The 24,895-nt window shown below is 38.8% G+C and overlaps 2 protein-coding genes and 1 pseudogene across 2 annotated transcripts; 2 read left to right on the top strand and 1 right to left on the bottom strand.

Annotated features, from left to right (window-relative positions):
- Positions 1 to 10,431: 10,431 nt before the first annotated feature.
- On the top strand, positions 10,432 to 12,644 carry LOC143546202 (uncharacterized). Its single transcript, XM_077037914.1, has 13 exons — positions 10,432 to 10,518; positions 10,624 to 10,706; positions 10,799 to 10,880; positions 10,935 to 10,994; positions 11,069 to 11,198; positions 11,291 to 11,520; positions 11,608 to 11,700; positions 11,776 to 11,847; positions 11,934 to 11,966; positions 12,032 to 12,172; positions 12,260 to 12,316; positions 12,402 to 12,494; positions 12,603 to 12,644. Exons 1-13 carry the CDS (start codon positions 10,432 to 10,434, stop codon positions 12,633 to 12,635), a joined length of 1,194 nt encoding a protein of 397 aa, XP_076894029.1. The 3' UTR covers positions 12,636 to 12,644.
- Positions 12,645 to 14,462: 1,818 nt separating this feature from the next.
- Positions 14,463 to 15,262, top strand: LOC143546195 (uncharacterized; annotated as a pseudogene).
- A 4,934-nt stretch (positions 15,263 to 20,196) lies between these two features.
- Positions 20,197 to 24,439, bottom strand: LOC143546553 (uncharacterized). Its single transcript, XM_077038205.1, has 8 exons — positions 24,152 to 24,439; positions 23,471 to 23,601; positions 23,306 to 23,363; positions 22,659 to 22,793; positions 21,966 to 22,568; positions 21,729 to 21,872; positions 21,185 to 21,319; positions 20,197 to 20,948 (listed from the first exon to the last, which is right to left on the bottom strand). The coding sequence occupies exons 1-8, from the start codon at positions 24,206 to 24,208 to the stop codon at positions 20,370 to 20,372; spliced, it is 1,842 nt and encodes a 613-aa protein (XP_076894320.1). The 5' UTR covers positions 24,209 to 24,439; the 3' UTR covers positions 20,197 to 20,369.
- Positions 24,440 to 24,895: the final 456 nt, after the last annotated feature.

The following is a 24,895-nucleotide window of genomic DNA, read 5'->3' as shown; positions in this document are numbered from 1 at the left end:
ATAATCTTGATAAAAATCATTCTGAAACATAATTCTAATAGCATCATTAAAACACATGCTTGGTAAAACATAGTTCTATCAACACATTCTGATAAAATCGTCCCGCGGGTTACGCGCGAACATTTCTGGGAACTGTGCTCGTCTGTGTAAGTGGCGCTGCCACTACGAGCGAAACAAGTAATACCGTCCCGCGGGTTACGCGCGGACACATCTGAAAAACCGTGCTCGTCTGTGTAAGTGGCGCTGCCACTACGAGCGAATAATACCGTCCCGCGGGTTACGCGCAGACGTTGTGCCGGAAAACAAGGCGCTCGTCCATGCAAAGAGGCGCGACCCCTACGAGCGGGCTCAAACCCATAGTACTGCCCCATGACCATACTAGGCACTCGTCCATGCAAAGAGGTGCGACCCCTACGAGTGGGTGGATCAAACCAGCAGTCCCTACCCTTAGAGTTCCAATGGTAAAGTGATCACTTACTCGAGTTCTAGCGCACATACATCGAAAACCTTAGATAACCGTTCGCATTGCTCATTATGAAATATAATTTAAACACATAATCGCTTGCATAGCTTGTAAGTATACCATGATAAAACATTATTTAAGTACGTGTCCCTCGCCCCGAAAACAGTTTAAAAACAGTGAAAACAGCGAGAATAGGGGCTGTGAGACTCACCTGTGGTTCTTGTTAAGGGATTAATCGAGATTCGGGTTTTCTTGGTGTTGGCCTCGGAATTGAAGGTCTAGAATGCGATTAAATAACAAGAAGTATATATATTAAGATCAAGAATTAGGAGAATATAAGGGTTGGAAAGCAGATCTCAAGGTTATATTCTTGGCTTACCTGGTAACAGGATCGGAAACGAAAACAACGGATGCTTGGGAGATGATTAGTGCAAGTTGCAGTTCTTAAGAGAGAAGTTTGAAGTGTGTTTTGGGTGATAGTTTAGGTTACATATTTATAGGCAAACTCAAGGGAACACAATCCCTTGCTTTAGGGGATTGTTATCTTTTCATATCTAGGTGTAATGATGATAAGGTATGGAAATTATTATTATTTATTTAAAAGTGGAGTAGTGGATAAAAGATTTTGATTTGATTTGGTCAGGACATGCAGGTCTGGGGTTGGTGAGAATAGGGTGGCTGACAGTTGACTTTTCATGTTACAGTGTGCTTTTTCAGGTACTTTTGTCCGTGTACAGTAAAAAGTGGAAAATCTCTGAAACACGCTACTGTTTCCTTTTGGGCGGGAGTAATCTCCTTACGTCTGGAGAATAGACTAAGTGTTCTGTGCGTATCACTTTGTGCGCATAGCTTTCTGCGTGAAGGACATTTCTTTGCTGCGGGTAGGTGCGTAACCTTCTCGCAGTTAGGACATTGAGTTTCATTTGTAGATTCTCCAGGTGGTCTTGGTATTTCAACATAGTGATCAGTTATGTTGAAGTCAATTCCATCTTGGAGCTTCAGACAAACTAGCTCTCAATGTTCCCGCCATGCGGGGAGGTTAGTTCCCTTCCGCACGCGCATAAACGATTTAGGATGCACCCGCCTTAGCATCATGCGGGATGGTCAACCCATTAGACAACATAACGTTAAGGTACATGAAAACATAAAGCCAAAACATTCGCGCATGGCGCATATAACATATGCCCACGCTGGTTCTTAACATGGCGCGCTCGCGCAGGGCGCACATAATATGCCCGCGCTGACTAACATGGCGCGCTCGCGCAGGGCGCACATAACAAATGCACGCGCTGATTCTAATATGGCGCGCTCGCGCAGGGCGCATATAACAATTACCTAATATTTAGGTTGATTACTTGGTTTAAGGGATTGGGAATTTACCGGGTGTCACATTCTCTCCCTGTTTAGCAAATTTCGTCCCGAAATTTAGGAGATGTTGCTGGCAGAAGCCATGCTCTGAAAGAGGTGTGGGTATTTCTTGCGTATTTGATCTTCTCTTTCCCAAGTGAATTCAGGCCCACGCCTTGATTTCCATTGAACCTTTACTAACTTGATTTTGCTTCTGCGCAACTTTTGTTCTTTCCAACCGGTTACTGCTATAGGTTCTTCTACGAAGTGCAGCTGTTTGTCGATGTGAATCTCTTCCAACGGCAAAATCAACGTTTCGTCAGATAAGCACTTTTTGAGGTTGGACACATGAAACGTATCATGAACTCCACTGAGTTCGGCGGGTAAACGGTGTTTATAAGCAACCGGACCGATCCTTTCCAGGATCTCAAATGGTCCAATGTAGCGCGGATTCAACTTTCCTCGCTTGCCGAAACGGGGGACTCCTTTCCATGGAGAGACTTTCAAAAGTACTCTATCCCCTACTTGAAACTCCAACGGTTTCCTTCGCACATCTGCGTAGCTCTTCTGTCTGTCGCGCGCTGTCTTAAGGCGATCCCGTATCTGAAAAATCTTGTCTGTTGTTTCTTGGATCAATTCTGGACCAGTCATTTGCTTGTCACCCACTTCAGCCCAGCACAGTGGGGATCTACACTTGCGCCCATACAAAGCTTCAAACGGCGCAGCCTTGAGGCTTGTGTGATAGCTGTTGTTGTAAGAAAATTCAACCAATGGGAGATGAGTATCCCAGCTACCTCTGAAATCGATCGCGCACGCGCGTAGCATATCTTCCAATGTCTGGATTGTTCGCTCGCTCTGCCCATCCGTTTGAGGATGATAAGCTGTACTCATATCAAGGCGAGTACCTAGAGCTCCTTGTAACGATCTCCAAAACCTTGATGTGAACCGACTATCTCTATCAGAAATGATGGACACTGGGACTCCATGTTTTGAAACTACTTCTCGAATATACAATCGGGCTAACTTTTCCATCTTATCGGTTTCCTTGATCGGCAGGAAGTGCGCTGACTTAGTTAGCCGATCCACAATAACCCAGATCGTGTCGTAACCCCCAGGTGTCCTTGTCAATTTGGTGATGAAGTCCATAGAGATTTGTTCCCACTTCCACATGGGAATTTCTGGCTGTTGAAGCAACCCTGATGGTTTCTGGTATTCAGCCTTTACCTTCGAACACGTCAGGCACTTACTGACATACGTCGCGATGGCGCCTTTAAGATTGGGCCACCAATACAGCGCTTTAACATCTTGGTACATCTTGTCTGCGCCAGGATGTACGGAATACCGCGTCTTGTGAGCTTCGTTTAATACTTGCTCGCGCAATCCTCCCTTGAGAGGGACCCATATGCGGTTAGCAAAATACCGAGTGTCGTTCTCTTTGAGCTCCAAATCCTTAATCATACCCCCAAGGGATTCGTTTTTAACAAACTCTGGTTTCAAGGCTTCTTGCTGAGCGTCTCGGATGCGGGTAGAGAGATCTGCGCGAATGGTCAACCTTAGAGCCTTGACTCGTAGCGTTTTTATTCGCTCCTTCCTACTTAGCGCGTCTGCTACCACATTCGCCTTTCCAGGGTGGTACTTAATTTCACAATCATAATCATTCAACAACTCCACCCATCTTCGTTGCCTCATGTTTAAATCCTTTTGATCAAATATATGTTGAAGGCTCTTGTGATCCGTAAAGATTATACACTTTGTACCATAGAGGTAATGGCGCCAAATCTTTAGCGCGAAGACAACCGCTCCAAGTTCCAGATCATGCGTTGTGTAGTTCTTTTCATTGGTCTTGAGTTGGCGCGAGGCATACGCTATGACTTTGTCTCGCTGCATAAGGACACATCCGAGTCCCTGATGTGAAGCGTCGCAGTAAACGACGATGTCATCCGTCCCCTCGGGTAAAGACAAAATTGGCGCACTACATAATTTCTGTTTTAACATTTGAAATGCCGCTTCCTGATTTTCGCCCCAAACAAACTTCTTGTCTTTCTGAGTTAGCGCGGTCAGTGGTAGAGCTATCTTGGAGAAGTTCTCAATGAAGCGTCGATAGTAGCCAGCTAGTCCTAGGAATTGCCTCACCTCAGTTGGGGTTTTTGGCGCTTCCCAGTTTTCGATGGCCTTGACTTTGGAAGGATCAACGTGTATTCCTTTCTCGTTTACAACGTGACCGAGAAAATGAACTTCTCTAAGCCAAAACTCGCACTTGGAAAACTTCGCATACAACTTTTCTTTCCTCAACAATTCCAAAATCAATCTCAGGTGTTGCTCATGCTCGGCCTTGGTCCGAGAGTAAATCAGAATATCATCTATAAACACAATCACAAACTTGTCCAAGTATGGTTTGCACACGCGGTTCATCAGATCCATGAACACAGCCGGCGCATTAGTTAGCCCGAAAGGCATCACTAAGAACTCATAATGGCCGTATCTAGTTCGGAAGGCTGTTTTCGGCACATCTTCCTCATGGACCCTAAGTTGGTGGTATCCTGACCGTAGATCTATCTTCGAATAATAACTGGATCCCTGCAACTGGTCAAATAAGTCGTCAATCCTCGGTAAGGGGTACCGATTCTTGACTGTCAGCTTGTTCAGCTCCCTATAGTCAATACACATCCGGAAAGAACCATCCTTCTTCTTAACAAACAGTACTGGAGCTCCCCAAGGTGAAAAGCTTGGGCGTATGAAACCCTTATCCAATAGTTCCTGTAACTGATTGGATAGCTCTTGCATCTCAGATGGAGCTAATCGATAAGGCGCTCGAGCTACTGGCGCAGCTCCTGGGACTAAATCAATACGAAATTCGACTTGTCGCGGCGGCGGTAATCCGGGCAAATCTTCAGGGAAAACTTCTGGAAATTCGCGCACTACTGGTAAGTCTTCAATTCTTCGCTCATCTCCTTTCTTCTCTACTACATGCGCCAGGAAGGCGTAGCACCCTTTCCTTAGGCACTTGCGCGCTTTTAGGCACGAAATTAGTTTCGTCGCAACTCCCCTTCTTTCCCCTTGAATCACCAAGGTTTCTCCGTTCAACAGTGGGACCCGAACCTGCTTCTCATGGCAAATAACTTCCGCGTGGTTCTCGACTAACCAATCCATACCTACCACAATGTCAAAACTTCCCAAGTCTATTGGCAACAAATTAATATTGAACCCGTGACCTCCCATGACTATTACACATTGTTCAGTTCTTTCGTTCGCGCATAACTGCCTACCATTGGCTAGTTCTATAGTATAAGGCGTGTCTAGCCTACTGCTTGCTAGGCCTAGGGAGTTTTTAAACTCAGCGGATATAAAACTTAGGTCAGCGCCAGTATCAAATAAAACAGATGCAAAATGGCCGTTAAGCAAAAACGTACCGGTTACCACATTCGGCTCTTCTTTAGCTTCGCCCGCGCCGATCACAAAAGCTCTCCCGCGAGCTTGGTTTCCCTTTTGCGGGCAATCCCGACTAAAATGCCCTGGCTTCCCGCATGCGTAGCAGTTGTCGCTCGCTCCAGCTTCTCTGACACGGCAATTCATCGTCTTGTGCCCTGGTCTGCCACATTTGGCACATTCGATTCTTGCGCATTCACCCTCGTGGTGATACTTGCATTTGTTGCACCATGGGCGAGGCCCGCTGTATCCTTTCCTTGATGGCTCCGCGGCTTGGATCGCGTAAGCCCTTACGCTCTCCTGCTTCTTGAACGGTGGTTGCTTGGAGTCGGACCCTCGGTGGTGAGAGTTCCACTTCCTCTTGGGATCAGAGGTTCGCTGCTCGATTCCGCGCGTAGTTAACATACCCGCACGGACCGTATCCCTTGTAAGGGTGATGGCCCGCGCTACCGCCTCATCAAAGGTTGGAGGCGCTGCGGCGTTGAGCGGAACCCTAACAACAGGAGGTAACCCAAAGATATACCTCTCGATCTTCTTTTCCTCCGTGTTTGCCATGTCTGGCACCAACTGGCAAAGCTCGTTGAACCGGTTGTTGTAGGCGTCGATATCCGTTCCTACCATGGTGTGGTTCCAGAATTCCTGCTGCAGACTCTGGATTTCTGCGCGAGAGCAGAACTTTCTCATCATCATCTCCTTCAGCTCCTCCCAGGTTTTGTGAAGAGCAACTTCTCGCCCCAAGGTCTTCACTTGAAGCTTCCACCAAGATGAAGCTGCTTCTTGGAACATGCAGGTCGCGTAAAGGACCTTCTGGTTCTCACTACATCCGCTAATGGAGAGAACTGTTTCCATCTTGTCAATCCAGTTGTAGAGCCCAATGGCCCCTTCGGTACCCTTGAATGGCCAAGGCTTACAGGCCATGAATGTCTTGTAGGAGCATCCTTTGTCCAAGGCTCCTGATTCGGGTTCTGGGGTCTCATTCTGACGACCCTGACTTGATTCGGCCTTGCTCGCCTCATGTGTCGCGATCGCTTGCGCGATTATTTCCGCGAGTTCCTCGGGTGTCATGGTAATTCCCTTGGCTTTAGTTGGAGGCATTCTCGCTTTAAAAGAGAATGAAACTATATTAAACTTAGCGCATTTACTCTGAGCACATAATGTTCTTTATCTTTATTCACTAGACACTGTGTGACCCGTGTTCCTAAGTGTGTGTATAGTTTCTTTTGAAAATATTTTCTTTGAAAAATATTTCATGCGATTCCCCAACGGTTATAGTCTAGGTTAAAACTTCTTTTCCTAGTTCGCTATAACCAGTGCTCTGATACCAATCTGTCACACCCGGCCCTGAGCGGCGGAAACAGCCGGGCGCGCGCGAGTGGGGATTGATAATTAAGCACGGGCCATTGCAAACATTCAAAGTAAGATTTTCATTGCGCATGAAATGTTTAATACAAATACATTACATTGTTTAAAAATTACATAAAAACATCCAAGTATAAAAACTGTTGAAGATTTCCACGCCGTATCCCCTTGCGCGGCGGGAACAACCACGCGCATCGAAGGGATAGAACTAAAATCTTCCAAAAAGCTAGTTTTAGATGTTCAGCGTGAGGTGCTCTAAGTGTGACTCCATGCGCTACCTAGTTATCTCCTGAAAGACACGTAAAAACATTTGAATCAGTATAAACTGAGTGAGTTCACAAGTTTTAGTAACTTGATAAATCGTATTGCATCATAATCTTGATAAAAATCATTCTGAAACATAATTCTGATAGCATCATTAAAACACATGCTTGGTAAAACATAGTTCTATCAACACATTCTGATAAAATCGTCCCGCGGGTTACGCGCGAACATTTCTGGGAACTGTGCTCGTCTGTGTAAGTGGCGCTGCCACTACGAGCGAAACAAGTAATACCGTCCCGCGGGTTACGCGCGGACACATCTGAAAAACCGTGCTCGTCTGTGTAAGTGGCGCTGCCACTACGAGCGAATAATACCGTCCCGCGGGTTACGCGCAGACGTTGTGCCGGAAAACAAGGCGCTCGTCCATGCAAAGAGGCGCGACCCCTACGAGCGGGCTCAAACCCATAGTACTGCCCCATGACCATACTAGGCACTCGTCCATGCAAAGAGGTGCAACCCCTACGAGTGGGTGGATCAAACCAGCAGTCCCTACCCTTAGAGTTCCAATGGTAAAGTGATCACTTACTCGAGTTCTAGCGCACATACATCGAAAACCTTAGATAACCGTTCGCATTGCTCATTATGAAATATAATTTATACACATAATCGCTTGCATAGCTTGTAAGTATACCATGATAAAACATTATTTAAGTACGTGTCCCTCGCCCCGAAAACAGTTTAAAAACAGTGAAAACAGTGAGAATAGGGGCTGTGAGACTCACCTGTGGTTCTTGTTAAGGGATTAATCGAGATTCGGGTTTTCTTGGTGTTGGCCTCGGAATTGAAGGTCTAGAATGCGATTAAATAACAAGAAGTATATATATTAAGATCAAGAATTAGGAGAATATAAGGGTTGGAAAGCAGATCTCAAGGTTATATTCTTGGCTTACCTGGTAACAGGATCGGAAACGAAAACAACGGATGCTTGGGAGATGATTAGTGCAAGTTGCAGTTCTTAAGAGAGAAGTTTGAAGTGTGTTTTGGGTGATAGTTTAGGTTACATATTTATAGGCAAACTCAAGGGAACACAATCCCTTGCTTTAGGGGATTGTAATCTTTTCATATCTAGGTGTAATGATGATAAGGTATGGAAATTATTATTATTTATTTAAAAGTGGAGTAGTGGATAAAAGATTTTGATTTGATTTGGTCAGGACATGCAGGTCTGGGGTTGGTGAGAATAGGGTGGCTGACAGTTGACTTTTCATGTTACAGTGTGCTTTTTCAGGTACTTTTGTCCGTGTACAGTAAAAAGTGGAAAATCTCTGAAACACGCTACTGTTTCCTTTTGGGCGGGAGTAATCTCCTTACGTCTGGAGAATAGACTAAGTGTTCTGTGCGTATCACTTTGTGCGCATAGCTTTCTGCGTGAAGGACATTTCTTTGCTGCGGGTAGGTGCGTAACCTTCTCGCAGTTAGGACATTGAGTTTCATTTGTAGATTCTCCAGGTGGTCTTGGTATTTCAACATAGTGATCAGTTATGTTGAAGTCAATTCCATCTTGGAGCTTCAGACAAACTAGCTCTCAATGTTCCCGCCATGCGGGGAGGTTAGTTCCCTTCCGCACGCGCATAAACGATTTAGGATGCACCCGCCTTAGCATCATGCGGGATGGTCAACCCATTAGACAACATAACGTTAAGGTACATGAAAACATAAAGCCAAAACATTCGCGCATGGCGCATATAACATATGCCCACGCTGGTTCTTAACATGGCGCGCTCGCGCAGGGCGCACATAATATGCCCGCGCTGACTAACATGGCGCGCTCGCGCAGGGCGCACATAACAAATGCACGCGCTGATTCTAATATGGCGCGCTCGCGCAGGGCGCATATAACAATTACCTAATATTTAGGTTGATTACTTGGTTTAAGGGATTGGGAATTTACCGGGTGTCACACTTAAGGGGTACCTTTACTCCACATATACAAAACACAAACCTTTTATTTTTTTTAATATTATTTACGTTTCAGTTTAATATTTACATGTTAACACGCTGCAATGGACATGCGTGATTGAACGTTTTACATCTAATTTTCGTTAGGTTTAACAGTCTCGATGCAAAGCGTGGGGTCCACCCCTTCAACACACAACTCGAATAAAACGTTTTAACATTACTTTTTCATGGTTTTACGCCCCCCCCCCTGTGCCGCAATACGGGGAGCTTGATACTAGTTTTAATTTTTATAGCTCATTATACATTAAAAAGTAATAATAAATAAGAAGCTTGAGCTCATGGTTGAAAAATATTTTTCAAGCTACGCTTGTGGGTGCTTTGGATTGGTAGTTTGGCTCATTACATGTCTAGCGGAGTTTAACTTTTGATATAGACCTTGAACAAAGTTATATTAAGAGTCGAGCTCGATCTCAATTCGGCTTGCTTACATCTCTAGTTACCACATCTTGAACTATTGTCTAAAGGTGGAGATTATCAGCAACCTTTAAAATTAGCTAGGTGTTATGGGATAGTTTACGGCTCCACTTAAACCTGACATGGAGCCCTTGGTTTTCATTGAGTCTGGAATTTTGTCTCACTCATTATACAAGCCACTATTTTACTATTTTTTTTTGTCTTGTGGACTTATCACGAAAATGACTCCAATTCCGGACTAATGGTGTGTGGAAAGATGTGGAGTGTCGTTGGATGACTTTCTTAATCGTTGAGACTAACTCTAAACGATATGCAAGAGTAGCTAGTAAAAACACACGACTCAACACAAACTAAGTATATGCCATCTATAAATATTTGGCTCGTCACATTCTCCTACCATCAAAACATGCACATGTTCTGCATTACTTCACACTCACCACACCCAATGACAAATCCAGAATGAGGGCTTTGGGCATTGGTTGCGGGCCTACCCAAATTTAAGATATCTAAGTCCGCATTCTTTTAAAAATTCTGTGTAAGGGTGGTGATATGAACTTTTTGCAAAAAGTAAAAGTTGCTCCCTACTACAACTACACCTTTTGCCCCAAGTCTTGTTCCAAACTCGCTCCCCTATTATGAGTGGCATCGTCAAACTACCTGAAGATACAAAAGTTTAAATAAAGGTGTACAACGTTTAAAAGAAAAACGAAATAAAACAAGGACTTTTAGTCTCTAAATTATAAATGAAATAATTTATATCAAGGTTGGTAATTTAGGCTTTGAGATTGTTTATCATCTGGCGTATGACTATGAATAGCAATTAGAAGAATCGAAAACAATATTTTCACGAAAAAGGTCTTAAAACAATTTTTGTTTTTTGATAAATTATTATTATTATTTTATCCAGGCTTGTAGTGGTTTGGGCTTAATAAATTATTTGGGCTAATACTTTTGAATGGGCTCAGTGTCGAATCAACCCGAATTGAAACCCGCTTTCGACTTCGAGTCCGTTATAAAGCCGACAATCAATTCAATTCAAATCGTGAAGGTTGTAGCAACAGCAAACGAACAACACATAAGAGCTTGCACACAATTGAACACCAAATTTATTCACCAAAAACCCTAAAACTAAAAGGAGCATGGACGCTTTAGAGCTTGTAAAGAAAGCCTCAACTCTTCTCTTCCTTGATGTTCCTCAACACACTCTTTTTGGCACCGATACTCAGGTTCAATTATCAATTTCCATTACTTTCTATTTAATTCATAATCCTTATGTATGTTTTCTGTTGTATTAGATATTGGTTCTTAATTGCTATATTATTATAATGTAGATGTTTTCTGTTGGACCTAACTTTCAAGGTATTAAGATGATTCCGCCTGATACTCATTTTATTTACTACACTTCTTCTAACAGGTTAGCTACCTACCTTTCATGTTTCGGTATCCCCTTTACTCTTTTTCTTGTATGCCGGTTTACTCGTTTGGAGCTATTATGTTTTCTTGCAGAGGTGGCAGTGAGTTTTCACCAATGATCACCGATTTGAATCCTTCTGAGGTTAATATTCACACTAGTTCTTTTGTGAATCAAGTATTACAGCTTTTTTACTTTGTTTTTATCTAAAGTTTATTAAGTACTTCACAGGTGATTGTTCGTAAGTGGGATCTGCAAGAGGAGCGACTGGTCAAAGTACCCGAAGAAGAGGTACAAGCACTGTCGTTTTATGAATATTCGGTGTCGATTTATTTGCTAAATATTAATTTTCTTTTATATTGAAGGAAGAAAGATACTCTCGAGCTGTTAAAAGTTTGGAATTTGACAAGTACCTCGGGCCGTACAATCTAAGTCAATATGGAGAGTGGAAAATGTTATCAAACTATATTACAAAGAGTGTCATTGAACGCGTTGGTAATTCTTATTTATGCTTTTATGATGAAATGAATATGTGGTTGTTGGTCTTGTTTATTCAATTTAACGTATAATGTTTGGCCCACACGCAGAACCCATTGGAGGAGATATCACGGTTATCAATGAACCAGACATCCTTGAAACCAGTCCTAAAACCGCAATGGAGGAAGCTTTGTCTGAGCAATTAAGGAATAATAATAGTAATATTCCAACGTCTGATGATAAGTTTAAAAAAAGAGGATGTTATTACACGAAAATACCACGCTTGATTAAGAAAAAAGGTGCCATTAGCCACGACCTTACTAACTTGAATCTTGACAAGGTTCACGACTACACGTCACATGTTATTCTAATTACAATTTTGTCATTATTGATAGCATTGCATATTTTTAATATATTTTTCATGTAGACAAGTTTGTTGGAAAGCATACTGATAAAAGAATATGGAGGCGCTGAAGATTTGCTTCTTGGAGAGCTGCAATTTGCTTTTATTGCATTTTTGGTACGAGCTTATAATTTTATATAATTTACATTATTTAATGGAATCTTTGAGCTTAAAACACGTTTAACGTGACAGATGGGGCAATCACTTGAAGGATTTCTTCAGTGGAAAGCTATTGTTCATCTTCTATTTGGTTGTACCGAAGCTGTAAGTTATACACTTGAATCAAAACGAATTTATGTGAACGTTACTTTTGGAAGTTATAATTTATTTTTGTTTAATTTATTTTGAAGCCTCTGCATTCAAGGAGTCGTTTATTCACCAAGGTAAGTGTCATATTATTTGTGATGTTACTTTTGATGTTCATTATTGTTGACATATTTGTTTATAGTTTATGAAGGTGCTATATAGTCAACTCAAGTATGCGTTACAGAAAGGTCAAACAGATAATACTGTTGACACGAAGGGACCCATAACATTGTTAGATGAATCTTTTTTATCTTCCGATGGTTTTCTTCATCACTTGTGCAAGGTATTCTCATCTTTTTGTCTTGTTTTTTTTATCTTTCGATAATTCAAGTTGGTTTATTATTTAATAATTTTAATTGGATATTTGCAGGAGCACTTTTCACTCGTGCTTGAAGCTCCTGTTGTTGATGGGGACCTTTTGACTTGTGTGAGTATTTATTATGAAGGATAATCTTTTGCTTTTACTTATTATGGAGTTATAATTTATAAACAACACATATGTATTTATGTAGACAAGGAGATTGAAAGAGTTACTTGAGACGTCTCTAGGGTGGGTGTTTCAGCAGAACAATGGTGATGGAGTCTTTTATGAAGAAGATGATGAGGTTAGTATCATCATTTAAGTACGCACACATTATTTGAAGGATGTACCAGAATAGCATTATTTTTATTATTTTTTGTTTGTGAGTGAGTATACAGCTTTGTTTTTGTAGTTTGCACCGGTGGTGGTGATGATGGATGAGTGAAATTACAAGGAAGATATAACATCAAGATTCTTTGCGGTTTTTTACAAGATGAAGGGTGTTATCAGGAAACAGGATCAAGAATCTTTGTTGCAGTGTCTTTGGTATCTGCTTAGTAAAGTGAATCTGGAGGAATCTATGTTATCTATCAGTAGTGTCAAAGGCTAATTTGTTATTGGTATGTATTTGACAGTAGATTATGTAACTCCCAATTAAAAAAGCACGTGTCTATACAAATGTAACATTTTTTAACAAAGAACAAAATTTAGAAAGCAGTGTTGGGTTTTCATTTTTCGGTTGTAGGTTTTAGTTTTTCACCTTTTCCGGGCTTGATTTGAAGCTAAAACACCCGTTAGTCGTCCCAAATTAGTGTTGGGTTATAATTGTGTATCGTATATGTGTTTAATGATAGTTAAAGGCCAACACTTACGAATAAAGAAGGTATTGGTTCTGAACACATGGGTAGAAGCCTAAAAGCTAGGTGTCAAGAGCCAATTGTTTAAAAATTGTTTTGCTAGGCTTGTACTTGAAGGTTTGGATTAACCGTCTAATTTGGACTTCATCGTACACGGCCTCAACGAGATAAAGACGTGAACATGCGGCGCTTAACGTGTCACTGGTCGCAAGTTATTGTTGCTCCCATGTAGACATGGGCGGCCCTACATATGCAGATCCGGGCTCATGGGGTTGAGTTTCAAAAAATTAATAGCGTTTATATAAAAAAAATTTGAGTGAACCCATACATTAAAATGGGAACAGTCTTAATAGCAAGGAGTTTGATTCAAAATTGAAGTTCATAGGATCAAAGCCGATTAAAAAAGGAATGTATTTTTTTTTGCCTGTGTATATTGTCATCGGGTACTAGTCGCTTGCATTGGAAAGGTGAGTAGGAAATGAGGTGGTTTTTAGAAAGACTATATTGAAAATGTGTTTTTGCTTATAACTTTGCTTCACTGCCTTAGATTTTGTAATTTTGTTTTAGTTTTATTCTTTTCGTTTGTAACCAGGGTGTCAACTTTCTAGCTAGATAAATTATTTGGTCGTTCAAAAGAAATAAAAAGACTTATGAAAGGTTAGCTTCAGACACCTAGGCATATAATTTAAGACGTAATTCATTGTTGATGACGTTATCATTTGTTAGGGTGCCATTTTGTGATTTAACACGGATCACATGAGCCTCAAATACTTTTTAGAACAGGCTCAATAGGGATGGCTACCCAAGTTGTTGGGTTATGATTATCATATTGAGTACAAGAAGGAAGTTTTCAACCGTGAAGCCACACATGTTATAATAGCAAGCAAAAAAAAAATATATTTTTTTTAAAAGGCGCTAGATTTTTGTTCGCTTTAGAATGACCGACCCTCCCTTGCCCGACGGAAAATTTTCTCTGTCCGGTTCTATGAAATTATAGCATAAAAACTGAGAACTCGAAAAGAAAATTTCTGGATCCGCAGTTGCATGCCCGACAAAACCTGTTTAAGGAAGCACAGTTTTGAATTTACAGACAGCTAGTATTGGCGCCACGCATTTCTCTGCTACATTCTTTCTATAAACTCACCAAAACCCATTTTCAGAATCCAAACCCATATATCAGATCCCTATTACCCGACCCGGATCCATTTTCTTCACGGGATCAATAACCCCAACAAACGTCCCCCTTGCCCAAGGTCAGTACCCTTCAATTTCATCTTTAAACTTCATTTCTTTGCAATCAATAGCTTCCAAATCCATTTATTAAGAAATCCCATTAAAATCTTGATGTTATATGTTGCATTACTCTGTCCTGTTATCCTATGCACACCAACTGTTTGTGAAAATGCCTGAATGAATTTGCAGCATCAGTTCGATCATATGCGAAAGGAAAACCACCTCATTACGATCTGTTCAGCAATGGGAAGCCCGGGGACAAGAAATTTAGAGAAGCATGGGGCAAAGAGCTTGATGAAGACGATTGTTTATGGACCGGAAGCGAAGGTGAAAGTGATAAAGAAAATGAAAAAAACAATCTTGATAAAGAATTCAAGAAAATGAAAAAAGAAGCAAAAGCTCACGAAGATCTTATTGATGCTGATGACAGTGATGAGTTACGAAGCGTATGGTCGGGCAGTGATGAAGAGAAGACGTTATGGACTGGTAGTGAATGTGATGACGACGATGATATTCCTACGGAACCGTACCCTAGTGAAAAAAGTGACCCGTATATCGATAAATTATTTGAATTTGATGAAAAGCCTAAGTATCAAACCTTAGCCGAGGCGTTAAAATCAGAGGATGAACCAGAAGAGTTATCACCTGGAAAGAAGGCTAGAAAACTTGCGGTTGAGAATGCGTTAAAGAAACTTAAAAAGGGCCCCGATGGGCGTTACATTAATGTGTGGGAGGTTATGAGTGATTTGGATATTCTTATTGGCGCGTTTGAGAATATTGCTTCAGGGCCTGAATATGAAGAGCTTCGGAAGGATGGCCCCAAGAGGTTGAATATGGAGTTTTTTAAGGATATACAAGCGCGTATGAGAGACCGAATTATAAGTATTCGCCTGAGTTGAAGTTGAAGCCGAAGAGCAAAGTGGTACCAAGAAAGAAATGGCAAAAGGCGGAGTCTAGGCGGAGGAAAGCACGGAAGCGTTAAGGTTTTGTACTTTCATTCTTCAGTTTTACGGCCCTTGTATGTGTTAAACTTTTACCACTATTTTATGATCATTTTTGTTAAATTTGTTATGCAATCTCATCTTACTAATTGAATTTATAAGAGGATAGAGTTTTTTGAACGTTGTAATCAAGTTGCCTATAAACGGACCCAACGTTCAGTGAATCGTTTAAGATTCGTTTGGCCGAACGTTTGTTTATTTAATAAACGAACAAACATGAACACATGTTACATTCATTCATTTATGTTCGCTAACATTCGTTCATTTATTCATTTAAAATAATTATGTTCATTACAATTTAGTCTAACTCTATGAAATTAAAATATGGCTTCTTATAATCTAGTTTAATTTAAAATTTAGGCCTAACAGATTGATATTCACATTTAGTTTTAACAGGCATTCACTCGATTATGTTCGTTCATCTATGTTCATCCGTTTACGTTTGTGAACCGTTCATTTATTCTATTAACAAACCAACATAAACAAACATGCTTATGTTCTTAAAGAATGAACACAAACAAGAAAACTTTGTTTAATTATTCGTCTTCGATCGTTTGTTCAAGCAAAGTTAAACGAACGAACACAAACATGCCCCATTCGTGTTTATTCGGTTTGTTTACAAGTCTAGTGCCTAGACATGATATTAACTGTGCCGAAGCCCTTGTAAGCTAGTTCTCTGTTGATTTCGTAAGCTAGAACTGATCATGCCTGAGGTTAGGTCAAGTTCATGTCAGTGACAAAATTTGACAAAAATTGATCCTTATATCGGGTCTACAATGTTACTGGATACCTTTGATGTTCACTACAAGGTTTATTCTATGTAGGTGAATGGCTATAGGCTGGTGAAACATCAGCACAAAAGGCCCGTTGACTCAAGTCAACATCTACAAGGTGTCCACATTATGACATTTCGTGTTATATGCTGGCTGTGTATTATATCATGTTACTAAAAGAGTCTATAGAAGGATAGATTCATGAACATGATGATCAAGTAACAAAAACATGTTTGTCTAGCATATCTGATCATCTCACTGTTAATATTAATACGAGTCGAATAAAACAACTTACTAGTAAGACTACAAAGTTCAAATTAAGCCAGTCATAAACTCGTAATATATGGTATATAATTAGTAGTAGCGAGCACAATAACCATGATAGAACATAGGATATGCATGGTTAGACATCCATGTTACATGTTATCATGCACCATGGCATTTCCCATACTATCAGGCATGTTCATCATCGTTGGTAAAGGATGATACATGGGCATTCTTGCTTGATGATCATGATAAGTTAGCATTCCACCATTAAAGCTTCCTCGAAGTTGACTTCCTTCTAGGTCAATAAAATCCGACCCATCATTCCATCCCATGTGTGGATGGTTCCTCATATCCATGCTCTGTTTCAAGTACCTTTGGAAAGACATCTCATCTTCGAGGTTTCTTGGATAACCAGGAGTGAACAAAGGTTGACTTTTTGGATCATTTTGAGTTGTGATCAGATTTTGAACCAGGTTTTGGTAGTTTCCATCAGTCAGAAATGTTGAAGTTTCTCGGTCACTAGATGGCCAAAGTTCTGCGTACTTACCAGATTTCACCAGCTTCTTGATTAAGGTGTTGGGGTCAACATTTCCAGATACGTTGACTTTTTGTTTCTCCGAATCTATATCCACAGAGTAAACTCCTGCACTCATAATCTCAAGTCAGTAATCAGACACAGTAATATCTTTAGAACTTTCTTCATATGAAAGACGCCAAAATAATTTCTCATGTAGGCTTGTGAACGAATTGAATGAACACGAATGGAGCATGTTCGTGTTCGTTCGTTTAACCTTAACCAAACAAACAATCGGACACGAACAACTAAACGAACATGGTTTTCTTGTTTGTGTTCGTTTGTTAAGAAAATGAACGTCTTTGTGTTTGTGTTCGGGTTTATGTTTGTTTGTAAGCAATGTAAATGAACAGTTCACACGCATAAACAGACAATAAAAAATGAACATAGATGAACGAAGCCACGAACATAACTGAGCAAAAACCAATCAAAAGCAAAGGTGAACACAAATTCGTTGGGCCAAAAGTTACTAATACTAGACTAAATTTTAAATCAGCCTAATAAATTCAAAAGAATATATTAACGAACGCAAATGAAGGAACTTAATCAAACCTAGAGCAATGAACATAAATGAATGCAACGAACTAACATAAACGAATTTAAATGAACGAACATAAATGAATTTCACGACCAAAAATGAATAAACAAGATATGTGTTCATGAACGGTTCACTAAAAGTTCGGTTCGTTTACACTTTACATGCCTAGTCACTGTATTTTATCCCATTATCTGATTTTCTTGTCCCTCTTCTTTATTGTATTGCTGCAGCAGCTAAAATCTAAAAAAATAATTTTTAAGCATGCTCAAAATAATTTTTATGGTGTTGTTACACTTGTCACCATGGACACTGAATGACTGAAGTATTCTAACATTTAAGAGAAAATAGATAAATAGTCAAAATATTTACTGTCATCATGAATAATAAGCTATAAGAAAGTCTAGTTTCTCTTTTTATGGTGAAAACAAACAAAATATATAAAAATAACCGATCTTCAAAGAAGTTAAAGAATAATGGTCGATTTACCTTCAATTTTTTTGAGTATTTTCTTGACTTTATTCTTGCATCCATCACAGTGAATATATTAACTTTGAGTGAATGGGTCTGTTTATGCAAGAAAAAGAAGGTAGCTAATATTAAATAACAAACCAGAGTAGCAAATAACACATATCTTTATTAACATTTATGAAGAAACAAGGAAAAGAATGGAGACCTTAATCTTTAAGATCTGGACATGCTCATTTGTTGGCATTTTTCTTGTTCTGTTCTTCAGCCTTTGTTGTTGTAACTTGTAAATGTTTTTTTTCTACTTTTAGAAAGTTTTTGAGAGAGAAAGGTTTGTACTCAAATATGTGATGATACCAAAAGAAGAAGAAAAACACACTAAGGATATGTTGAGAGAGAAATGGAGTGTAAAGTTGTGTGATTTGACCAGGATTGGAAGGGTACCTGCAGGTTTTTCTTACATATTCTTCTCTCTTATGATTATTTTGCATATTTTTATATTACAAAAAAAGGGGATTTAATGGCTTTTTTGGTATTTTATCTTTCCTGATGGTAAATAGAGGGAAATTGGTATGTGTAATATAGTTAAAACTATTAAATTTGGTGGTTTATGGCTAAAAGTAGGGTTGTAAAAGAACTGAAGTGCTCAAGATCATGTTCATGTTCGTTTGTTAAGCTTTTATTAGATAACCAAACGGTTCACGAACACCCAACCGAAGAAGAATTTCTTTTATGTTCGTTCATTAAGGAAATGAACTTATTCGTAAATGGTTAACGAATACAAAGAAAATTTAATTTGATTTGGCGTGGTTAATCTCAACAGTTCACTCCAAAAACCAAGTTTGTGTTGGTGTTTTTTTTAAAAGAAAAATCTTATATTCATATGTTAATTTACATATAAATTTGTCACATAAAACTTGTATATGTATTTTTCAATTACATAGTTAATAATTTTGTTTAAATCTATATGATTAGCCTAGAAAAGTCACTAAAAAATATTTTGGTCAAAAATCAATCGGTCCAGCGGTAGCCCCATAACTTTTATTATGGGAGGTCATGAGTTGAGTCTCACCTGAAGCATTTTGTTTTTGGTTTCCAGTTGTGGGTGGGCCAGATCACCACGTTATGTTCTTTGGGTGAAAGGGTGATCCGGCCTTTGCAGTTAACAAAAGTAAATAAATAAAATGATATTAAACTGTTAATGAACACACGTAAACAAGCATCAACGAACACAAATGGGCATAAATGAACAGACATAGCCTATGCCCCCGCTTGTTCATTTAGTTAGTCGAACAAAATTCAATGTTTATATTCATTAATTTATTAAAGGAGCGAAAATCAACGGACTTTTCAATGAACTATTCACAAAACATTTCGTCGAAAGTTTAGTTCATTTATAGCCCAGCTAAAAGGGAGGTAAGAGCATTCTCATCCAACCCCTCATTTAATGTGAGAGGTGTTTTCATAATTTAGAGAGTGATTCAGGGTGTTGGGAGTGAAGAGTTTTTACATTTTAGAAAAAGTAGGGATTTTTCTGTATATTTGAAAAGTTACTGTTCATCCCCTATAATTTTTTAATATATTTTGAGAGTGGTTGTGAGTGAAGGAAAGAGAAAAGGTAATGATAAAAGGTATAAAAAGTATTATTTAATTGAAATAGAGAGAGAAAATATAGTGAGTTTTAGTGTAATTTTTGGTTTAGAGATGAGGGGTGGGATGAGAATGCTCAAAGAAGTGGGATGAGAATGCTCTAAGAAATTATTATATTTGGGAAATGTGAAATTTTATATTTTAGATTTTAGAGTGGGTAAATAATATATAGCTTCTATTTAAACTATTTGTTGGTTTACCTTTCTTTCAATCAGTCACAAATCAATCAAGTCAGCCGTTCTTTGGTAAAAAAAATGTTTTTTAATTGTTACTTCTATAGAAATGATTTTTCTATTTTTTTTTTCAAATAAACATTTCATAAAAGTAGCCAGATGACTTATTTGATTGGTACTTTTCGTTTAATCAATATAGCTCTTCTTGTATGACTCATTTCAATGGTCATTGAGAAAGGGTTTTTTCTTTATTTTTTTCATACTATTTCAGTTACTTACAAACCGAATGGTTTCTATTTCAATGCACTAATGCTACTGATTTAATCATTAAACAGAAAGAAAAAGATCTTCAATTAAATTAGAACTAAATTACACACAAAAGAAAAACAAATACCAAGTTTTGGAAAACAAACCATATAATCAGAAATTGCAATCTTTAATATCTACATATTTAGAAAACTTCCATCACTTATATATGTGTTCTACTATAACATAAACAAAAACAAAAACAAATTCAAAACTCAAAACAAATCATCATTTTCCACATAACCCTACTACATACATTTTCTAAATCACCAAAAAAAAAAAAAAAAAAAAAAAAAAAAAAAAAAAAAAACTATAGCAAATAGTCTTTTGGTATTAATATTATTAAACTTCACCCAAATCTTCAGTGTTCCATATACAAACCTCCAAATTCAACTCCCCAGAAGAATTCAAATAGGCAAAAGGCACCAAAAGAAAATCGGATTGAGTAACACCTTCGACCCGGCCCGGTAAAGTCTGTGTGTACGACTTCAACTTTAACGACGCGTCTCCTTTTTCCGACACAAGACAATACAGAAACCGCTCATTGTTATTGCTTGGGCCAATACAAGTTACCATAACCGTATGACCAATATTTTCAGTCCCTTTATTAAGTAAAAACAGAACACCGTCTTCTTCGGCTTGTAGCACAAGAAACGCTTCATTCATTCCTAACGATACGGGTAATGGGGAGTTATATTGAAACCGCTTCCCGGAATCCCAATGTTTTGAGCTGAAATGATCTGATAATTCTTGAAATAAACCAACAAAATTGCAGTTGAGAAGCGGGCACGAACATGTGGGTTGACCCGATTGACTTGTGTACATATTTGTGTTTGTATATTCTAATGGATTCTTGTAGGCGTAATTGTCAATTCGCATAGGCGGCGCGTTGTCGTTTTTGTACGCGAATGGGACATTTTCCTGCAGAAATTTCAAATTATGTGTCATTATATTTTTTCATAACAAGAGTAATATACACAAATGGTCCCTGTGGTATGTTCAGATTTCAGTTTTGGTCCTCAAATATAAGAAACTATACCACTGGTCCAAACTTATGCATAAATGTAACTTGACCACTCCAACCCGAGTCCTCCCTTATCTTTACAGACTTTATCTCTTAAATTTTATAAAATAACTAAAATACCCTTATTGTTTACCAGGTTTTCATCCTGTCGAACGAGAGTGCCACGATTAACTCTAGCAGCCACCTCCCTTAATGGGAGTACATCAACATGTTCCCTGTCAGTTAAGGATAGCAATCCTAACCCAAGACCTCTCTCCTTGCAAATCACCTGAACATGGAAAAAATATTTAAACTTGAACAATGATAAAGATAGTAGTTTTGCAAAATTATCAATAACGGATCAATGTTCCATGTATGGATGTTCTTTTTGTATATAACTTCTGGGATTTGTCCAAAAATTTTAATCTTTATTAATCATTAAGTTTATTTGCAAAAAAATCAAAAATGGGTTGTTTGCAACAAAAGGCCTTGTATAATGATTTGAAAAGTAAAATATACAAATATACTATAAATATATTAGAGATTTAGAGGTGACAAGATGGGTTGATTTCGGTAGTGAAGCAAAATGGGTTCAGGTTGAAAATGGTCACTTTTTAGAACAGGTCAAGGTCATATTGGATCAACTCAAAAACACGTTTACTACAGTAACAATAGATATAGATAGATATCAGGCTTACCTCTCCGCGACCGTAACCACCAAGCTCTTTCTCATGTTTCTCTCTCTCAGAAATAGCTTCTTCTGTCCACAAAGAGACACATGGAACATCAACCAGGCCCGGTTCACACATTCCCACTATGGCAACACTCTCATAGTAGAATAACTACAAAAGTTAACAAATCTTACATTTCCAAATCAAAACTCACAACAAAAGCAATCACCAAAACACTTAACAATAATAATAATTGAATTCCACCTGAAGAAACAAAAGACAACCACCAACTGCCCGTTGTTTTCCTTGCCTATAACGTGCCACCTCCCTAACTAACCGATCAAGCAAAAACTTTGCCCAATTGTATTCATGAATCGAATCCATATCTGTTAAGAAATGAAGAAACGAAGGGCTAACATCTAATCTTGCAGTCGGGCACAAAAGTGTCCCCAAAACATATAATAAAAACGCCCTTTTGAAGTCATCTCCGGCTTCCGGTTGACTTAATGTTTCTTCAAGAAACCGAACTGAAATCCCTCGGTTTGACGCGTTGTATTTTTGGCGCAATTCGGCAACTAACTCATCAGGGCCCGAGTTGACCACTTCTTTACCGGCTGCAGGTAATCCCATCACAAGCTGAACATCACGAGGGTTTAAAGGTATTCTTTCACCACAAATCTCTAAACTTCGCCTTATGGTGTTGAATCTTTCTAACAACCATAAACATAAGCTACGCCTCAAAGTTCTGCATTTGAGATCAAGAAGACTACCAAATCCCATGCTTTTCACGGCTTCTTTTTGGTCATCCGTGAAGTGCTTCAACACGTTGACTAAACGACCGGGTGAACACCGAGTGACAAGATTCGCCTGCATCATAAAACACATAAGTAATCAGTGAAAAGCCGACAATTTTTTACCAAACAGAGGCGTTGTGATGGAAAACCGACATAAAGTCACCTGCTTTCTAGGTTTAGGTTCGCGTGCGGGGGCAGAACTTAAGTAGTCGTTCCATACTTCGCGGGCCCGTTTTGTGTATTTTGACTTTTCTTCTAAAGTCATTACCTTCCAAGCGTCTGATGCTGCTTTTGTTGCCTAAAAGAAGATAAACCTGACATCAAAATCAACTCCAGATGGTAGGCTTGTAAACTAACTGAACGTTCGGTGAACCGTTCTACGGAAAGTTCGTTTATTTAAAAAATGAACAAAACTGAACAAAATTTTTGTTCAATTAGTTAAACAAACAGACATCGTACATTCATTTATGTCAGTGAACGCTTGTTTATTTAAGTTCGTTAACATATTCATTTAAACTTTTTAGCACATTGTTGTGCACATTTACTTTTAATTGGTTTTCACTCCGTTTTGTTCTTTCATCGAATTCAGTTACGTTTGCTTGTTTACGTTCGTGAACTGTTTGTTTAAACTGTTCACGAATGAGCATAAACAAGCACGCTCGTTTTCTTAACGGACGAACACAAACAAGAAAACCCTGTTTGTTTAACTGTCATTGTTCAATCGTTTGATCACTTAAAGTTAACCAAACGAACATTCTTCGTTCATGTTCGTTCAGTCATCACAAATAAAGTCAGATCCAGGATGCTTACAACTTTCAAACCAGATGATTCGGGATGTGAGGCACTGTATTCCTTTATGAATTCCCGACTAGAAAATCATTCACAATCACATGTGTCAGTTACACAAAGATCAAAAGCTAACACAACCAAACACAAAAAACAGAAAAAGAATAAAAAAAGAAATCTTTTCATTACCTAAAATGTACCCACGAGCAAGCAGGCCGAGGCGTACCACCTTGCTTCTTTCTCTTCCTCCGACTCCCTTCGAGTTCATGACCCGTGATTTCTTTTCTCTTAACCACCATCGAATCACTTTCACTCGGCACCTATTTAGAAAAAAACCAATAATATTAACCAGAAAGTTAAATTCAGCAACAAAAACAATTGTCAATGTACCATCAACAACAATCAATAAAACAAGAAACTATAACTAAAAGCATGGTTGTAAAAATCTCAACTAATCCCCGATCAATAGCTAGTCCCTACCCCACCGATTAGCTGCCGATTAATTGCTATTTGGTCAAACTTGGTCAAAATTGAAAATTTTATATATATGTTTGTATATTCAAAAACTACATATAAATTCCAATCCGATTAATTGCTAGTCCCTACCCTACTGTCAGACTATCGCCTAGCGAGTTTTACAACATTGACTAAAAGTTAAGATCTTCAATAGCTTTAAACTCATAAGCACCCAATTCACAAGATTCATCTAGTTTTCTTCTAATAGCTGTAACAGCAGCAATTGATCAAAACATACACAATTTCACATCAAAAAAAGCATCAATTTTTCAATCTAAATCAAGAATCAAGAACATACACATGTCATTACTATAAACCCATCAAAAAGTATTCAAATTTAACAAGAATCGATACCATCGGAGGGAAGATTTCAGCTCCGTCATCGAAATTGGGTGAGCTATCAGTAACCATGTGTACAAGATTGTCAAATTGAGGATAATTAGGGTTTAATAAAAGGGGGAAACGGGTAAATTAAGGGTTTTTGCACAATTGAGGGTTCTGATGAAGAATTTGGATCGAATCGGAAGTGGGTTTGCATCCGATTGCTGTGAAATTGAAGGATGAAGAAGATGATGATGAGAGCAGATGTTAAAGGTTGATCGGATGGATGCATAGCTTCAAACGGCCCCCTTATTTGCGTTTTACTGATGCTGTGTATTTTACATAATTGGTCCCTGTATTATGTATCAAGGTAGTTTTTTTTGGAGGGGAACTTGTTGGTGTGTTTGTATTCTTTAACAGATGTGATCCTCATACATCAACCTCATATGCCTATACGGCGTATATGCTATGCACAGTGGCGGACCCAAGAATTTTTGTCAATGGGGTCCTAATTTTTTCGGTTTACAAAATTTCCGGGCCGGTCGTTATTCGGGTCGGGTCGAGACGATGAACATAATAAAACACGGAAATATGGTGTCACTGGAAACGAGTAAGTAGTAAGAATTTAGATTAGAAACTAGATAAGAAAAGAGACTTTTAATTCATTTTTATTCATACACGAAAAACATAAACGTAAGCTATATATATGGTATTACATACACGACCAAACATGAAAAATTAACTCTAACACATATAAATGATTAATTATAATATGCA

The sequence above is a fragment of the Bidens hawaiensis genome, unplaced genomic scaffold (assembly GCF_021521415.1).
Source record: "Bidens hawaiensis isolate Kalapana, Puna unplaced genomic scaffold, B.hawaiensis_p1.1 tig00000904_1, whole genome shotgun sequence".
In the NCBI taxonomy this organism is placed as follows: Eukaryota; Viridiplantae; Streptophyta; class Magnoliopsida; order Asterales; family Asteraceae; genus Bidens; species Bidens hawaiensis.
This window is presented reverse-complemented; position numbering and strand designations above follow the sequence as displayed.